We start from the raw sequence: 19037 nt of genomic DNA on the forward strand, positions 1-19037 counted from the left end.
TAGATCTTAGACTAATAAGAGCCGAGTTGTAATGAGATCCTCTCTGTTCCACTTTGCCCGAGTCTAGAAAAGGAAAGCTGCTCCTTCAAATTAGATCGTGTGCTTTCTACATGGCATTGGCTTTGCTGGTAACTCACTTATGCTAAATGCCAATTTCAAAAGCCCTGGGTCTAATTGCAAAGGCCTTAGTTGAGTAGTCAAAACAGACACAGAACAGTGGCATTAATTAGAGACTTTGGGGGCTGGATGAATACCAATAAGAAGCATCTATCCTTATTGAGATGTTATCTACATAATTGCACACACACTAAACAATGGGTCTGAAAAAGGCTTTCCGTGGTGTTCACATTGTTAGCCAGGAAGCCAAATATATGGTGCTCTAGGAGTTGGATTTCCCTGGGAAAGACACACTTGCCAAGGGCTCGGGGACACCCTTTCTATACTGTATCAATGCTGGGACAGCTTGGTGGATAAGAAGACAGAGTTTGGGCTCACATCTTTACTCTGTTCTTTTCCAACCATGTGACCTTCTGGGATTTTCATAATTCTTCTCTCATTTCTCATTTGAACAAAATGGAGACCATATCTTAGAGGATGTCTTGATCATTACACAGAACAATATTTGTAAACCACTAAGCACAGATGCTGGCAGAGAGGAAGCCCACGCTCTAGAAGACGTGGGTGTGTTTCTGTGGGTGTTTCTGTTTGCATGTAATGATCATTTGTGTTGAAGCTTGGAAATAGCCCAAAGAAAATCACACAACAGTTGATCACCATAAATCACAACAGAGTTAGATTTTAAAATCGATCCACTGGCCCTAAGATGGTTCAGGAGATAAAGGCACCTGCCAAGCAAGCATGGTGACGACCTGCAGTCGATCCCTGAGACCCACGTGTGAGAAGGAGAGAACTCACTCTCACAAACTGTCCTCTGAACTCCACATTTGCTCTGTAGCATGAGCCTGCCAAACACACGCACACACACACACACCCACATGCACGCACGCACGCACACGCAAATAATGTAAAAAGTTAAATTAATTCATTTTATATTAAGAAAATTGGTTCACCTTGTAAAGTACATTCAGGTTCAATTCTTTAATGATAAGCTCACTAAAAGGCTGGAGGAGGGCTGGAGAGATGGCTCAGAGGTTAAAAACACTGTGGCTGCTCTTCTAGAGGTCCTGAGTTCAATTCCTAGCAACCACATGGTGGCTCACAACCATCTATAATGAGATCCTATGCCCTCTTCTGGTGTGCAGGCATACATGCAGACAGAATACTGTATACATAATAAGTAAATAAATCTTTAAAGAAAGAAAGAAAAGAAGGAAGGAAGGCCAGAAGAAGCATTACATACAAAAACCAAATATTAATCCCTGAATCATGATAGGTTCATAGTGACACGGAATCCTACCTGCTATAGCCAGACCTCAGCCACCCTCACCAATGTCTATATCACCTGCCAAAGGTACAAACTTACATTGTGTATGACAGCTTCTAAATGGGGGGACCAATACATGCATTATGGCTGTCCATCTACCATGCAGCCTGAAGCCTCTCCTCCCTACCTGAAGCGTCAGGTTGCTCCTGCTGTTAAGGACCTTCCTCTCTGCATCCTGGAATGCCTTCTGCAGCCTCTGCTCCATCGTCTGGGCAAACTTGCAGGACTGAATGTTGTCTGACTGGCTTACGAACTGCAACACTAGAAGAAGAACCACAAGTCAGCACTCATCAGGGCTCTGTCTTAGTTCCTCAAATTTAACAGCGGTGGTGATATAAAACAGCATGATTTTTAGGTTACAGAAATTAGGCAAATAAACAGTAAGACCAGACAAGCTTTAATTATAGTTTTAAAAGTAGCTCTTAAGATGATTTATGGCAGAGAATAATTAAAAGCATGACTGAGCCCAAGGTTAAGGTTCTCTCCAACACAAAGGACGTCATGACTTTATCGAATGAGACTCTGCAGACATCTGCTCAAAGATGACAAACCAGTGTCCTCTGTCTCTGTGGATGGGGATGATCAATTGTCCCCCACACCTAGCCGATGGCTTCCACTGCAGTGGAACCTCCGCTCTTGTGGTTCACAAACTTTGCAACTCAGCAATCACAAGGAAAATTGAGAGAAAGATGTCAAAGTCTTTGCTGGGAAACTACTTCAATAAGAGCCAAACCCTGTTAGTTCCAGACTATAGGTTTTATAGGTGCTCAACTTATAGCTGTAGCCACTGGTAAGAAAGGGGGAAAACACAGTATTCTATGCTGCGATGCACTAAGCATATGGATTGGGAAGAAAAGACTCTGTGGTGGAACATGCCTAAGAAAGTTAGAAATACAGAGGTTTAGTCGGGGAACACAGACATCTGATGAATAGGGAAATCTGAAGGCGTAAGGACCACGGAAGCTGACGAGCAGCTAGCAGTGAGGCTTTTCGACAGTGGTCTGCCTGTCTGGTCCCAGAACGATGGGGCCTTTTCCTTCTGGTGACTTGCCTGTCTTCAGCTGGAAGGCACCTGCAGGGTGGGGCTTCCACGGGGAGGCAAGGACCGCCACAGACTGTAAGTTGGGAGTGTGCTGCTTCAGGTCGGCAGTGACGTTGCTGACACCATACACACCCAGCATGTCCATCACCACAGCAGGCAAATACACCAGCCTTCCTCTGGTAGCATAATAGCCAACTGTGACATTATGAGAATATTCCAGGATGTCCACCTACAAAACAAATGGACCCCCAGAATGCACTGTTTATTTCCACAGTACTTTAAGTTCTTCTTCATGTTCTTACAGCTATTGCTCAGTAAGACTGCAGACTAGGACATTCTCATTCAACAAACATCTTAACAACCCTGTTAAGTGCACATGTGAATTCCAAAGTATCACGAAACAACAAAAGAAAACTCACATCAAACCTACATGAGATAAAGCTGAATCTGGTTTTGGATTCCTTAAGTATTTTGAGCATGATCCAGTGAGCACTAATTATATCACCAGGAAGTCAGAGAAGGGGCAGCAGGCAGAAGAGATGTCTAAGGAACAGAATGCTGCTTAGAAAAAACAAGTTACACCTCACCATTCCTGGGAGGCAAAAGGCAGGAACGATGAACGCAGTAGGGCACTTTCTGGGGATGGACGACAAGGTATCTAAGGTGGAGTCTTCAGCCTTGGCTCCATGCTTGGCCGAGACACTGGTTCAAGGCCAAGGTGGGGATGAACCAGAGGCCTTCTCTCCCAGGTGAGTCTTAAGGGACTTGGATGGCCTGGGCCTTCTCTATTCCAGTGGAAGGATTTTGAACCTTTAGAACTTATTCTTACTGCATTTTGCTTTGTTGATCTTGTATGTTTATAGTTTTAAGTGTGGGTTTTTGTTTTTTTTTATATTAAATGTGATGTTTATCATGAAATTGGAGTTTTAGAAAAACTAAGAGAAAAAAATGACAATTGCCCAGTTGCCTCAGGTATTACCGCCACTACCTGCTAGGTGCATCTCCTTTCAATCATTTTTGCTTAGAAATACATAGTTTCGTGTATATGTATATGTGTGTGTAAAGAAAAAATGTCTACATATATGTATACAGGATAGATACTGCTGCATAATTTCTTTACTTCTCTCTATGCCTGAGTGGGTGTATGCTTGTGTCTGTACATATGTGCATGTTTGTCTACGTGTGCATGCAAATGTATATGTTTGTGTGTGGGGTGTTTGTATGTATCGTGTGTGTGTGTGTGTGTGTGTGTGTGTGTGTGTGTGTGTTTGTGTGTGTTTTGCTGGAGGTAGAACCTAGGACTTTGAGCACAGTAGACAAAAGCTCTACTTCTGAGGGGATCCCCAGCCTCCTTTCTTCTTTTTATTGTGGTAAAACCAAGATCACAGACAATCTACCACCCATGCCTTACATGTACTGTTCACTGACACTTTTAATACACATATAACGGCTACAACTGGCACCACTGCCCATCTCCCATGCGCTTCATGCTATAAAACTGGGCTTCTAGGTCAAGCTGTTTTAACCTCTGCATACTTTCCCCACTCCTGCATCTGCATTAGCGTCGTGCAGGGCTGGGGAGACAGGCCAGGGGCAAACCATTCGCACAAGGCCCCAAGTCACAAATATTTTTCAAAAAACTCAAGAAAACTGATTTTGTGACATGATGGATGGAATTTGGTCCTTCCAAAGTGTGTTCTCAATTAGTTCTTTATAAAGATGACTAACCAAGGAGCTTCAAGATGGCCCATGACCGTAGCCCCAAAGAGTAACTCACCCAGTGGGCAAGCTGTGAACTTCCAGCCCTTTTAATGACTTCAAAGAGCAAGCCTCAGTTCAGGGACTATTTATAAACCCATATGTCTTTAAAAATAAACAAATAAGCCGATGATGGTATCGCACGCCTTTAATCCCAGCCCTTGAAGGGCAGAGCCAGACAGATCTCTGTGAGTTCGAGGCCAGCCTGGTCTATAGAGCGAGATCCAGGAAAGGCACCAAAACTACACAAAGAAACCCTGTCTTGAAAAACTAAAACAAACAAACAAACAAACAAACGGGTCAATACCTGAGCAGAGGGATGCCAGGCTCTGCCCCCCAGCATGTGTAGGCAACCTCAGCTAACTGGAACTTCATGGGCTGTCTGTGCCCACTTTCCTCATTTGTGCCCTTACCTTTTGTTCATGGAAAATGACCCTGACTTAAAAGTGCTAAGTTTACAAAGTGCACCAATCATTTTTTAAAGATTGCAACAGTAAGTGTGGCAGGGGTCTGCAATGATGTACAAAAGAAGCGAACGCCACAGAGGCCATTGGAAACACCACACCAGGCAAACGAAGGAGAGCAGTTCCGCTTTTGGTTTAAAATTTTTAAGATCCCCAGTACAGGGACCACCTAGCGTAGAGTGCCTTTCCCCCCTTCTCTCCCTTCTTTCCTCCTCTCGATCTCTTTTTTTAGAATCGTAACAGAGAGACTGAAAATGACCAATAGAGGATGTGCCAAAATCTCATCCCTGGTCCTCTGTGTGATGGGTGGGGCGGGACCATTAGGCTGGATGCAGCTGTCACCCAGGCCATCAAAAGAGGAAGCCAGAATGATGTGGTTAAGTGGTACAAAGGGAGCCCACTGGCTGCCAGTTGCATTTACTGCTCTAACACTTGGGATCAACCCAAAAGACTGTAAAACAATGCCTCTGCTGCTTGGCTGTGCCATTGAAACCAGCCAGCAGTTATTAAGCAGTACTTGGCACTGAGGTGTTTGGCGGGTAAAGTGTTTACTTCCCTCTCTGCTGCTGGCATGTCACACAAAGTGGAACTCCTCTTCCATAGCTGAGTAATTTGGGCTTTTGTTGTTGTTAACGGTAGTGGTGGTTTGGGTTTGGGTTTTGAGACAGTCTTAATCTGTAGCCAGAGTAGCCTCAAATTTAGGTGAATCCTCCTGTCTCAGCCTCTTGTGTTCTGGGAGTATAAGCAGGCAATATCTACAATAAGCAGTCTTTATCATACCTGTTAAATGTCCAGAAATAAATCACTATTTATAATTGTGTAGAAGATGAAGAGAAAAAAATGAAAGACAAAACAACAGTGGATAGCTTCCAGAGGATACCCAATACTCCTCATATGCTGGGACAATGTTTCAAAGTATGAGAGTAATACAATGTAATTTGTCTCAAGTTTTCATCTTGAAATGACCTTTTTCTCCAGCCACAAGATGGTGTGGGTGTGGTGCCTAGGAAGGAGGAAAACATCCAAAGGGGGTGTGTGTGGTGGGGGGCTGAATTGGCCAGCTTAGAAAGAAAGGCGCTTACGTGAGCAGAGACATCGTTCCGATGGAAAGCCTTCCGCAATGCCTGAGTGAGCCCTTTGGTTACACCAAGCTTCAAGGACTCACTGCTCTGCACCCTCCTCTGGGTTAGGAAGAAGACTGTGGGGTGAAACAGAAGCACAGTAATCAGCGACAAGAATGAACCTCATAATGAACAAGCAGCCCCCAGGCTCTAGGTCCATCAAATCCAGAGTAGAGCTGGATAATAAGCAAAGACCCGCCAATCAGGGGGCAGGCTGGGGGAGTGACTACTGGTCTGATGAAGGCCCAAGCCGTTTATGAGGCCTTAATGCCAAGGAGCTGGTATGTTGATGGTGCTTCATTTCCAACCCATGCTGCCTCTGACTGTGAGTACCAGCCTCTGTATGCCTGGCCCCCCGCGGGCCAACCTGCGACCACATTTCTGTAACAGCATCCAGTGATGCAGAGACTGGCCCTGAGCTGGGCTCTACAGCTCTATCAACCCTGAATCCAGAGGGACAGGTCCACCTCACAGGTGGGGATGCGAATGGCATCTGTGACGAATTTAACTGTCACTCTTAGAAGGAAGTCAGAGTTCTGCCAAGGCTTCCGGCAGAGGCTGGGATCAGGGAAGGTTTCCATGGGAACTGATGCTTCTGGTGAGTACTGAAGGGTAACAGCGGCAGGTCAGCTCGGCAAGAGGAAGGGACTGCCATCCCCCTGACTCCAGAGCCAGGGGCTCCAAGTGAAAAGGCGTGAGGGGAAGGAGGCGAATCTTGTCAGTGTCCATGTTTGGCTTGGTTCTAAGGGAGAGAGGAAATAGGGATTTAAGATGAAGTAATGAATTCTAGAGGATTTCCCTTTGACTACACGCTGGTAAATAGACTGAAGAAGGCAGAGGTCTGAAGAGAGAGAAATGTGTGCAGGGTCGGGGCAGAGGGAGGCAGGATGGAGAGAAGAGATATTCAGGGGTGAGACTAGAAAGAATTGAGGGCTGGTCAGCTGTAGCTAGTGTCAGGGGAGGAAGAAGAGAGCAGCTGAGAGACTGTTTCTGCATGGGGTGGGGGCTGGGAGCAGGCCTGGCTCTGGAGAGGGGAGGGGGCTAAAAACCCAGATGGTATAATAGAGAAACAGAAAGAGATACTGTATTTTCTGCTATGCCTAGCTTCACAATTTCCCATTTTAGAATAAGACATGTCTCAAGATATAATTTCCTTTCATTCTTTGTGGGGTGAGGAGGAAGGCGGGAATGAGCATTCAACACTGGCACGCTCTTTCAAATAATTTGTCTAATGCTTTTTATAGAAAACACTCCTGCACTATTCAAAACACTCTAGGCATTCTAGACTTCCTCTCTGCAACTAGGGAGTGGGGTAGAGAAGAGATCCACCCCACTAACCTCAAAAGAGATCCTAGCTCCCCTCCCGACCCCCTCCCCACCCTTTCCCCTTATGATTCAACTGTCCAGTTGGTATCTGCTGATTAGGAAAGGCTTTCTGAATGGTGCAGCGATTCCCAAGATTTTGTGTTAAATGAATCATATCGTTTACGCCTGTGAGACATCACTGGTGTACTTCACAGACAAAACACGCTGTGTTCTCGAATTCCCTGGCCCACTGGAGTAATTGTGGTTTCCCTGGACACTTCTGATGTCAGAACCAATCCTAGGACTAGAATCTGTGTCATCTAATGTTCCCCTTTTCTGGCACTTGATGAGAGTCAAGGTTTCTCAACCTTGACATACTCTCTTTCTCCCTACCCTCAGCCGTGTGTGTGTGTGTGTGTGTGTGTGTGTGTGTGTGTGTGTGTGTGTGTGTGTGCGCGCACGCGCGCGCATTCAGGTATGTGGAGGCCAGAGGGCAATCCCAGGTTACTCCTCAGGTACTACCCACCTTGTTTTTTGAGACAGGATCTCTCACCACAGCTCCTCAAGTAGGCCAGACGGACTGGTCAGTGAGCTCTGGGATTTGCCTGTTTCTGCTTCCCTGGAGCTCTGGGGTTATAAGCTACCGTACCCAGCTTTCTTAAAACATGGGTTCCAGGAGGTCAACTCAGGTCCTCATGTTAAGCACTTTACCAACTGAGTGCGGTCTCCAGCCACAGTTAGTCTTTATTGGGCAAACTGAGCATTGTGAAATGTTAACATAATCCCAGGTGCCGACAGGTTCCAAGTAACACTCCCTTCCCAAAGTGTGACAACCAACATGTCTCCAGATGTGGCCCAATGCCCCCTCAGAGAGGGAGAGGGAGAGCACTCCTGATTGACAAGCACTGATCTAAGAGAACTTATTCCATCAAATTGCTGAGGTCAGGATTACCCCTCTGTCCTCAGACCCAGAAGACAGTGGCCGCTCACCTGTCTTTACTAGGAGCCTGTGGGACATCTGACAGTCCAAGTTGGAGGCCACTCTGCCAGTGGTGACCACTGCTGTAGACACAGCTGGAAAAGCAGCATCCGTGTTTCCTGTCTGCAAAGATGGCAGTCTCGTGGCCTTTACCGACGCTGTCACGGACGTCAGTGCGGCTGTGATCGTCAGTGGGCGGGTCGTGGATGCTCTGGGTGTGTCTGGCCTGGTGGGATTAGGGAGGCCAGTGTGCATGGCTTGTGGTTTCTTGGGGAGGTGTGTTGTGGACAACAGGCCTGAAGCAGAGCCCGTGGCCCCTTGCGTGGCCGTATGCGGGCTCATGCTGTGTGCTGTCCGGGCAAGCATGTAGGTCGGTGTGAATGGGAAGGCAGTGTGGAATGTCCCTGCTGTCACCTTTGGGCTGGATGCTGCCTTGTGGGTGACATTTTTAGCTATAGCTGTGGTCAGACTGCTCTTGGCTAAACTGCTGCTGCTGCCGCCGCCACCAGCGCCCTTAGCAGTGAGGGCGGCTGGCAACGCTGCTGGGCTTGACTTCCTCAGGAACAGGGTGGTGGTGGTGGCAGCGGCGGCGGCCGCTGTCGACTCTCCCTTGGGTGACACGGAGGTTCCCACTGCAAAGAGAGAAAAGGAAAAGTTTGTCACTGGCCTGGGAGGCACACATCACTGTCCTGATGATGAAGGGATGTCAGTTGTGAGCTTGCTAGTGTAAGAAGTCTCTACACTCCAGGCTTGCAGCAGGGAGAGCTCGGGCGAACCAACCTTAGGTTCATTAAGTCAATTAGCCATAATGAGAATGCCACTTACAGCAAAGCCATGGTTGTTGATAACAAGGACATAAATTCTGAATACTTTCAAAAAACACCTCAAGTAGGCAGGGAGGGTCAGCGGCATGCCTGTCTGGAGCTGTACCTCACTACTGAACGAGGGGAGGCAGGCTGCTTCAAAGCAAAGCTGGGCATCTGTGTTGAGCTTGAAGATGCTTTGGCCGAAAAAGCAGTCATACCTGTTTTCTGGGTACCAGGAAACAAACTACCTGCGTTAGTGGCTGCACCTGTCCATTTCTTGGGGCGCCGAGAAGTTCGCAGCACTTTGGAGGGGGTCCTGGAAAAGGCACCAGTTGATATAGAAGGTGAGTCCGAAGATGAATGATATTCCAGGACACTCTGGAATTGCGGGGAGACATTTTTTCCGGGTGATAGATAGATGTCACTGGAAACTTGTGAATCTGTGTCTGCTCCATCTGAAAGCATTTGCTGCAAGCTGGCCGCGGAAGCTAAACTTGGCCAAGTTGGCCACAGAGGATGGGCTGGCCGGAGAGGCAGCTGTGACATAGAATGCTGACTCGTGGGTGGGTAATTATCAATGATCGCCATGTCAGAGTCTCTGGGATGCTTGCTTGTGAGCCAGAGGTCTGTATGGCTTTCAACTATGGCCCCTTCTGATGGTTGGGGGGGCTGATTGCCACTTTGACCGAAGACTAGATCCTGAAAGTTAAAGCTGTCTGTAGTTACCAACTGCCCAGCAGTCTCTTTGAAATGCTGAGATTCTATCGCATTGGCAGCTGAAGTTGTACCACCAGGAAGAGTCGCTGAGGCTGGATGAGGTTCCTGACTCGTGGAGTTAATTGCGTGAGTGTTTAAATCATGATCTGCTTGCCACAGTGAGCCAGATATTGTCGATTGTGTGGAGAGGGATGCAGTTTCGGCTGAAAGAGAGCTCCAGAAAACATCTGTGGCCGCTGGCTTTCTCATGCCTCCCGTTGTTGGGAAATCATAGCCATCAGTGGAGGAGGGAAGCGCTGTCACCTGTTTGGAAGCGGAAGCTGCCAATGCAGACAGGCTTGCGACAGCTGTGAGAGTCTCCAGCTTGGTGCTGGAAGAGCCAGGAGAACCTGCCTGAGGGGCTTGTGTGGCAAGCACGGATGATGGAGGTGACCCTGAAGGATAGAGGTCTGTTCTTAGTGCTGTCTTGATGAGAGGTGAAACACGACCTGTGTTAAAATCAGAGGTGAATTCATTTGCTGCGTGAAGACTTGAAGCCTCTTTAGTTGAAAGGGCCCACAGAGGAGCGGTCCCATTTGCCTTTTCATTTTTCCCAAAAATGGCTGTCACCCTGTCCTCTTTTTGCTGAGGAAATGTCCAAATTGTAGGAGGAAGATTAGGACCTTTGCTTGAGAGGAGGTGTGTGGCTGCATCTGGAAGGTATTCATCATGGCCATCTTCCTGGGGAGTGGATGCCTCCGGCACAGGGGCTAGGGAGGCACGATCTCTAGTGGGCTGGAGGATAGTAAGCAGGGAGGGAGGGGCACCTGTCCCCTTCAGTGGTGATCCAGGAGCGGCCTCAGAAGGGACCATTTGCCCTTCACTGGGTGTAGTGAGAGGCACAGGAGCCAGTAAAGAGGAAGGGGTGTTTTCTGGGGGGAGGGTGGGCTTCCTGGAATTCTCCGGCGCTTCTGACAAATGTGGCCAGTTGGTGGAGCTATTTGCAGGAGGAACAGGGGCTAGCTCTCTGCCGCTCATCACTGACTCTGCCGTCTGGAAATGTAGAGGCCAAGCCTCATCGCTTGCTGCCGCTGTGCTCAAATTAATCAGCAACGATACCCCACTGCGCCCTCGGACAGCCCCCGCTGTGTGGACTGGCTGGGTGGATGCAGAACCCGAAGCCTCTTCCAACATGGACCATGAGGAGCTTCCACCTGGAAGGCCTCCAGAGGCTAGGGAAGGGAGAGACAGGTGGTCCAGTTCTGCCATGGAGCTCAGAACCCCAGGAGTGGGGGAACCTGCTGAGCGGGGACTCCCTGATGGGGATAGCTCAGAGTACTGCGTTGTTGAGGATCTAGAAAAGTCTAAAGGAGGGGTCCCTATGAATGTCCAGACATTTCTGGACGGAAAATGGTTTGTTTTGTGAGAAAATGGGTTTAGGACAGTAACCGGGCTCTGACCTGAAGAAGAATGAGCTGGTGTGATTTGGGGAAACAAAGGCACTTTGGTGGAATGCTCTATAGGCTGAGGAGGGGGGATGGAATGAGGTGAACCAGGGGCCCATGAAGATGAGGACGGTGGAGTGAGAAGTGGAAGGTTGTCTGACCTCAAGGGATGCTTGGAAGGGGAGAGAGTCCCCACCAGAGGCTGTGATGGGGAGGTGGCCCTCAAGGTGGCTGAGGGGGCTGTAGGCAATGGGGGCAGCATGCTGGTGTGAGGCAAACCTGACGTGGCCGCTCCTTCTCCTCCTCCTTCAGGCCTCGTGTGGACCACAGTCTCAGTGGAGTCCTTGGCCAGATCCGGGGAGGCGCTGTGTCCACTTCCTTGGTAAAGGGACGAAAAGAGGTCCACACGAGCCCTGGTCCTGCGGTGTGCCTTGGGCAGAGGTGTCTGGGAGAGCTGCAGCAAGCTTGTGTTGTCAGAAGGCTGTCCCAGGACATTCTTAAATCTGTCTGCTGCCGGGGAAGACTTGACTTCCAAGAAAGGCCATGTTGGTGAAATCGGTAACAATTTCCCGAGAGGAAAGGACTCTGAGGTCGGAGTGACATGGATCTGTAGACTGTCTGTCCCTGTGAAAGAAAGCATCCACGTGAGACCTGGGATCGGGATATGGCGACGGTGGGGCAGGTGCTGGAGACAAGGAGCAGGCAAGACAGGCCCTGCCTGGCCCCAGAGCCCTTCCACTCATCATAGATCCTTCATGAAACAATTCAAACAAGGAACTAAGTGAGTACATGTTTGGGTTGCAGGGAACCCACAGGGCACTGCTATAAAAATTAGTCTTTGATAAAGGAAGTTTTGTTTTGTTTTGTTTTTTTTCGAGACAGAGTTTCTCGGTATAGTTTTGGTGCCTGTCCTGGATCTCTCTCTGTAGGCCAGGCTGGCCTTGAACTCACAGAGATCCACCTGGCTCTGCCTCCCAAGTGCTGGGATTAAAGGCATGCGCCACCACCGCCCAGCCAAAGGAATTTTTTTTTTTTTTGAGGCAGGGTTTCACTATGTAACTCACAGAGATTTGCCTGTTTCTGCCTCCTGTTGCTGGGATTAAAGGCGTGTATCAATCAAGCCTGGCAGATGAAGGGATTTTTAAGCAATATTAATTTTTTTTTCTATTTCTTACCAGGCTTAAAGCCCACAAAAATCAGACAGATGTGGCTGCCTGCGGCTAGCAAATGACACCAAAATAGATCTGAGCCAAGAACACAAAATGCACAGGTCTGAAGAAGGACCAGTTTCCATGAACGAGTTCTTCGGGCCCCTAGTACATCTCAAGAAAAAACATCTCCAAGGAAAAAATGGCTTCAATGAAGTGCATTCCTCTTGGATTTAAAAGGATTCCTGGTTCTTTGTTCATGTTGTGTCAAGGAGCAGAAGCGATTTTTTCACATTAGGTTATTTCCAAAGGAGAAATTATTCATACCCTACCTAGAACAGGAGACACTTCTCAAAAGGCCTGGTGTCACTAGAAGCACCTGCTGAGACTGTCGGCACAATGTGTGACACCCCAGTAAAGGTGAGGAGGCCTTGGCACACGCAGGAAAGGGAGGCGGGGGAGATGGAAATGTGACATGGCGCATGTCCTGCTCTATGATGCCCCCTCCTGGCTGCTCTGGGTTGATGGTCCAAAAGGTAGCTAAGTGTCCTTAGCTAATATTTCTCTCCTTTCTCTTCTCATCAGCACCCGTGTGTGTGTGTGTGTGTGTGTGTGTGTGTGTGTGTGTGTGTGTGTGTGTGTATCGACACTGATGTGTGTAAGGGTAGCTGTGCATGTGGAGGTCAAACATCGCCCTTCATTTGTTTCTCAAGAGCTGTCCACAGTTCTTGGAGGTGAGATCTCTCACTGGGTGGGACCTGGAACTTGCCAACTAAGCTAGGCTAGCTGGTCAGAGGACCCCAGGGGGCCATCTTCCTGTCTCCACTTACCCCATGCTGGGATTGCAAGCACTCAGGAGCTTGTTTAGCTTTTTACTGGCCTCTGGAGACCAAACTCAGTTCCTCAAGCTTCAGGGGCAAGGACTTTACCAGCTGAGCTGTCTCCTCGGGCCCTAAGGCTTTAAGAGTTTGAAATGAAAGGAATGGTACTTGTAGAGCTTTCTACATTCTTAGCTAAAATATTAGAGTCGTTTGATAGAAGCCATTTATTAGGAATTCAGGAAGTCTGGTTGATCGATAGTCTCAGGCACCCAGAGGTGAGCATGCGTCTCTGGCCTCTGTCGCATCTCTGAGGACAGCAGGCACAGTGGACTGTTCCACTCAGCTGCTGCGAGGAGCAAATGAACTCACGGAGGTGCCGGGCCGGGCTCTCCGTGCAGAAAACCACTAAACCAATAAGCTCTGATCACAGCCTGGGCTAGTTCGTTTAATGTACGAGGAGCGTGGCCCACAGAGAGGACACCCTCTGCAGAGGACGGCAGAAGCAGGTGGGGGAACAGGGCTCCTCCCTCCCAGGGCTCGGCTGCATCTCCCGGTTCCCTTCCTCCCATACTGTATTCTGCCAACCAAAGAAGTGGACAACCGGAGAGAGTCGTCGTACAACATGAAGGTGCTGGGGATAAGCACCACCCTCTCCACGACAAAAGCTAAGTCGTAACTGTCTTCTGAAACGGCTTTTCCAATTTCTTCTCGTGAGACTTGGAAAAGTAAGGGCAGATGGAATTTTTCACTCCGAATAAGAACACATGGACATTTTCCTTTTGATCCTTTGTGTTCTTGGTTTTTTCTTTTAAATAAAAATTTAAATTATTTTAATTTTATTTTATTTATATGCATGGGTGTTTTGCCTGCTTGTATCCATTTATACCACATGCCTATCTGGTGCTCATTGAAGAAGGTGTCAGATGCCCTGAAACTGGAGTTACAGATGGTTGTGAACCCCCATGTGGGTACTAGGAATTGAGCCTTGGTCCTCTGGAAGAGCCACAAGGGCTCTTAACCTCTGAACCATCTCCTTAGCCTGTAGATGAATTTCTAAACAGTCTTATTAAATAAGAAACACACAGCCAAATACAGGGGTGCAAGTCGTAGAGATGAGAGAAACAGTGAGAGCCACCAACTAACCTTAGCTCACCACACCGCCGTCGCTTCCCAAGAGACCTCTTCTTGTCTAACCTGCACCTTTAGTGCCTTGCTGTTCTGCCTTCTCATTGGCTCTTAACCCAGCCACCTCACTTCCTTGTCACTGCCTGTCTATATAGACCTCCAGGTCTCTATGATTGGTACTAGAATTAAAGGCGTGTATCACCACACTTGGCTGTGTCCTTGAACACACAGAGACTCTGCCTGCCATGTGATCGGATTAAGGGCATGTGCTACTACAGCTTGACTTCTGTTTATGGCTGCCTATGACCCCTGATCTCCAGGCAAATTTTATTTATTAACATACAAATAAAATATCACCACATCAGCCCTGTATTCTTGTTTTTAAAAGATTTCCCATTATTGGGATTCAGATAAAAGAAATTGGGCTCAAGTCATGTTTAGGATTTATCAGGGTATAAGCCCACACTGCCACCATCCTCAATGGGATGCTGTTACATTCTCTAAGGAGACCAATGTCTTCTGAGGAAGCTACCCTAAGCCTGATTGGCTCCTTATAACCGTGTCAGGACTCTGTGACCGCTACCCTCAGGACCCAGAGCTCCTCGTGCCTCAGCCAGGTAAACCCACCTTCCACAGACAACAGTGCCAGGAGGCAATGGCTCCAGGACACTAAAGTCCACACAGCACTGTACTGAAGTCCCTGCTCTTCTTGGGACCTGCTTCATGGTTTACAGTGGAAATTGTGCTTCAGTGTTACCACATATGGCCTGAGGTGGTCTTCCAAGCAGCTGAAGTCTCGCATGAAGGCACATACTAACTCAGCATTCACGTTTTGTCCTCCATAGCCAGTGCGGTGTTTATATCCAACCAACCGTGTCTGGTGCTGCATGTGAGTGAAGAGAGTATCTATCTAAGTCAGCTTTGCTATTTGTTATCGTTTATTTCAGAATCTTTTTTTTTTTAAGGATTTGGATGTCAGATGAAATCTATGTAGGATCTCTGTGTCCTTTTATTGAAACAGATTCAAGCATTAGTCTGATTCCAGAGTCGAAACAACCTCATCTTGTTTCAAAGACATAGCCTCGTAACAAGAAGGATGCTTAGGCCAAGCAGCATTTGCTTCTAGCAAGATGTTCTCTCACAAACATATTGCAAATGGGGGGAGGAATAGATGCTAGGAGGTCATGTGAGGGTCACTGACACAACCAAAGGAGGCTGACGAAAAACCCCAGGCTAAAGTAAGAATGATGGCCTATAGTGGAGCTGTTTCTTCTGACTAGAATGCAGGGTTTCCCACAGGAGCCTCTATTCTCCCACACAACCCCCAGTGCATGGGGAAGGCAGTATCTATGAATGGTTTTGAGACATGCCATCTGCTGTGCTCTGGTATGACACTCATTAATGCTACCGCTCTCCTTCCGAGCACATGACATCATGAAGCTTCATGAATGAACTTCTTAAAATACCACGATGATTGGCTGACACCATGTGACTAGCTCCCGCTAATGAGTTATAAACAAAACTGGCGAGTGTGGCTTCTGGGTAAGACATTTAAATGTTGAAGGAAGACATTCCAGAGATCACTTTCTGGGCCAGTGAGAGGTCTCAGCAGATGAAGGCACGTGACATCAGGTCTGACAACTTGAGCCCAACAATGTGTGTCTGTGCATACAGGTATGAGTGTTGGTCTCACATGGTGGGCATCTAGAGGTCTAGTGACGGCTTTGGGAGTCATTTCTGTCCTACTATATGGGCCCTGGGGATCGAACTTGAGTCATCAGGATAGTTGGCGATCCCATTTATCCTCTGAGCCGTCTTGCTATCTCCAAATGATGTGTTTTAATTCAACTTTATTTCATAGTATTCAACTCTTAGAATATGTGTGGGATATTTCTCAAGCACATTTGACTTCAGAATACAGTAACTTAAAAAACTACCAATGACATACATAAAGCTGAGGAGGAAGCCATACTCACTGATTAGCAAGTGACACACATTCAGAAGATAATTGGTATGAAGACCTACAGAGAACAGTGTTTCAAAGACATGTCAGCTAACTGAAATTGTTGGTAAACAAAGACACAGGCTAGGAGTAAATACATGGGCTTGTCTGTGTTCAAAACTTCCTTATGCAGAAATAGGGTGGGAAACTCTCTTTAAAAGTAAGGTACTTTCTGTGTAGGAGGAGCTGACTGAAGTTCACCATGAGCTTGAAGAAATTCAAGCTACGAAGACAAAGCTTAGCCTGCAGAAAAAATGCTGCCATTCTTAAACCAGGAAGTATTTCATACATTGAAATTCATTCTATATATAATCTATAGGCCACAAGTAATGACATAAACATTCAATTGCCTATTATATAGCAGAAGAACAGAGCCCATACTTCCAGAGCCTGCTAACCGTTCTCACTCTGACACCCATTTCCTCCTCCTTGGTGATGACCAGCGCCATAGGCTGCATTTTAAGAAATGAGTGAGGAGGTTAGAGCGATGGCTCCTTGATTAAGAGTGCTTGATGCCCTTCCAGAGAACCCAAATTCAGTTTCCAGCGCCCACACCAGGTCGTCCACAACAGCCTGTAACTCCAGTTCCAAGAGATTCTATGTTCTCTTCTGACCTCCGTGGGCACCTGCATACACGTGTGTGTGTGTGTGTGTGTGTGTGTGTGTGTGTGTGTGTGTGTGTGTGTGTGTGTGAAATACACATTTTTAAATGGATATAAATCTTAGGAAAAGAACAAAGAAATGAATTAAATATAGGCAAGGACTTCCTGAACAGAACCCCAGTAGCACAAGATTCCCCGAGGACCTCTAACTGCCAGCCAGGTTCCATCCACAGAATACTCTAACTTCCCTAACTGCTGGACCCTGCAGAGCAAAAGGCTCAGTCTCTGGATTTGAAACCCCACCAATCTCCACCCTGGAAAGCTCCACCCTGACACGTTCCACCCCCTTCCCAAGAAGCTCTATATAAGCCCTCTATCCTGTTCAGTTTGCTGCTGTTTTTGACTCAAGCAGAGGCAGCCAGCCTCCGGGTTTTTTCCCCTCCCAATAAATCTCTAATGTGAGGTTTGTTGTGTGCTGTGACTTTGTGGTATTCCTTGGCTTCCAGCTGCCAGGACACCTTTCCATCCAAGCTGCAATGCTTACACAAGAAATAATTCAAGAACTGGCAAACACTATAGCTCGAGACTGAAAAGCTCTGCACAGCAAAGGAAAGTGTCAGCAGAGTGGAAAGACAGAACGAGAGAAAGCCAGCCATGCTTCAGCTAGTCTCGATCTAAGTCTGTTCCTTCTGGATAGTGCATCTAGAATCTCTAAAGAACTGCAAAAATTAGATACCACAAAAAACGAAATTGCCAGTCAATAAATGGGCCAATGAGCTGAACACATCTAGAAAGAAGAAATTCAAGTATCCCATTAATAATTGTTTTAAAGCCCAACATCTAACCATCAGGTAAATATAAATTAAAACTACTTAGAGATTCTGTCTCACCACAGGCATAATGACTATCATTTAAAAATGCCGCCAAGATGTGAGGAAAAAGAAACCCCCATTCACTGTTGGTGGGAGTATAGACTGGTGAGGCCACTATATAAATCAGCATGGATATTTATCAAAACAAAAACCAGAACTATCATATGACCCACCATACAACCCAACTCCTGGGCATACAACCAAAGGACCTCTATACCCCATCACTGAGATACTTGCCCATCCATGTCCATTACTGCTCTAGTCACAGCAGCAAGGAAATCAAAACAGCTTAGATGTCCATCAACAGATGACTGGATAATGATTATTCAACTGTAAAGAAAAAAACGAAATGTACAGAAAAACATGTGGAACTGGAAAACACAATGTTAAGAGAGGTAACCCAGGCAACAGGTAACCAGGCAACACAAATATCACATGCCCTCTCCCATACATAGATCCTAGATTCTATCAGTTTATGTCTGTATGTATGTGGGATCAGGGTGGGTGGAGGTCATGGAACTAGAAAGGTGCCCATGAGGGGGAAAGAGGCTTTAAATAAGGGAGGTGAGAAGGATAATAGAAAATATGTGACATGGGATGGCAAGGAGAATAGTGGGGACAGAAGGGTGTGGCAGGGAGATGGGGCAGGAGGGGCAGGGGAAAGAGGATCAACCAGACAGTATGTATAAAACTGTCAAAAGAGAACCTATTATTTTATATGGTGGTTTAAAAATAAAACATTAAATTAAAATTCTAAAACTGAGTTAGGATCAAGTCCACTGTTCTCTGTACTGCTCAGTCAAGATGACATTTGAGCCTCACATTAAGAAACTGACACAGGGGTTAGCAAGATGACAGTCTCAGGTACAGTTCTATTGCTGTGGTGAGACACATGACCAAGGTGATGTACAGAAGAAGAGATTATTTGGGACTTACAGTTTCGAAGGGTTAGAGTGTGTGAGCATCATGGCAGAGAGCATGGTAGCAGGCAGACAGGCAGGCAGGCAGGCAGGCATGGCACTGGAGCAGTAGCTGAGAGTTTACATCTTACTATACACAAGCACAGGATGGAGAAAGCTAACGGGGGGAAAGTGTGGGCTTGTAAACCTCCAAGCCTGCCCTCAGTGGCACACCTCCACCAACAAGGCCACATCTTTTAATCCCTCTCAAATAGTTATACCAACTAGGGACCAAGTATTCAAATATATGTGCCTCTGGGGGCCACTCTCTTTCCAACCACCACAGTGGCTCAGTGGGTTATGGCACTTGCCACCAAGTCTGATAACTTGAGTCTGATCCCTGGAAACCATATGTAGAAGGAAAGAACCAACTCCCACAATTTGCCCTCTGCCTTCCACACACATACCATGCCATGCACGAACCCCCGCCACACACACAATAAGTAAA

The 19037-nt window shown here is 47.1% G+C and overlaps 1 protein-coding gene across 7 annotated transcripts in view; it reads right to left on the reverse strand.

Moving 5' to 3' along the window:
- Kiaa1549l (KIAA1549 like) overlaps nt 1-19037 on the reverse strand; it is a 279877-nt gene that overhangs the window by 103716 nt on the left and 157124 nt on the right. For 2 of the 7 annotated variants that reach the window (XM_052725831.1, XM_052725830.1), the window contains exons 2-7: nt 11340-11684; nt 9138-10847; nt 8125-8745; nt 5791-5906; nt 2496-2715; nt 1572-1705 (exon numbers count right to left, since the gene is read on the reverse strand). In XM_052725831.1, the coding sequence (XP_052581791.1) occupies nt 1572-1705; nt 2496-2715; nt 5791-5906; nt 8125-8745; nt 9138-10847; nt 11340-11684 (3146 nt within the window). The remainder of the gene's footprint in view (nt 1-1571; nt 1706-2495; nt 2716-5790; nt 5907-8124; nt 8746-9137; nt 10848-11339; nt 11685-19037) is intronic. The other 5 variants (XM_052725837.1, XM_052725836.1, XM_052725834.1 and 2 more) reach the window with 4 other exon arrangements.

Source organism: Peromyscus californicus, unplaced genomic scaffold, assembly GCF_007827085.1.
Source record: "Peromyscus californicus insignis strain IS unplaced genomic scaffold, ASM782708v3 Scaffold_7__1_contigs__length_154581171, whole genome shotgun sequence".
Classification (NCBI taxonomy): domain Eukaryota; kingdom Metazoa; phylum Chordata; class Mammalia; order Rodentia; family Cricetidae; genus Peromyscus; species Peromyscus californicus.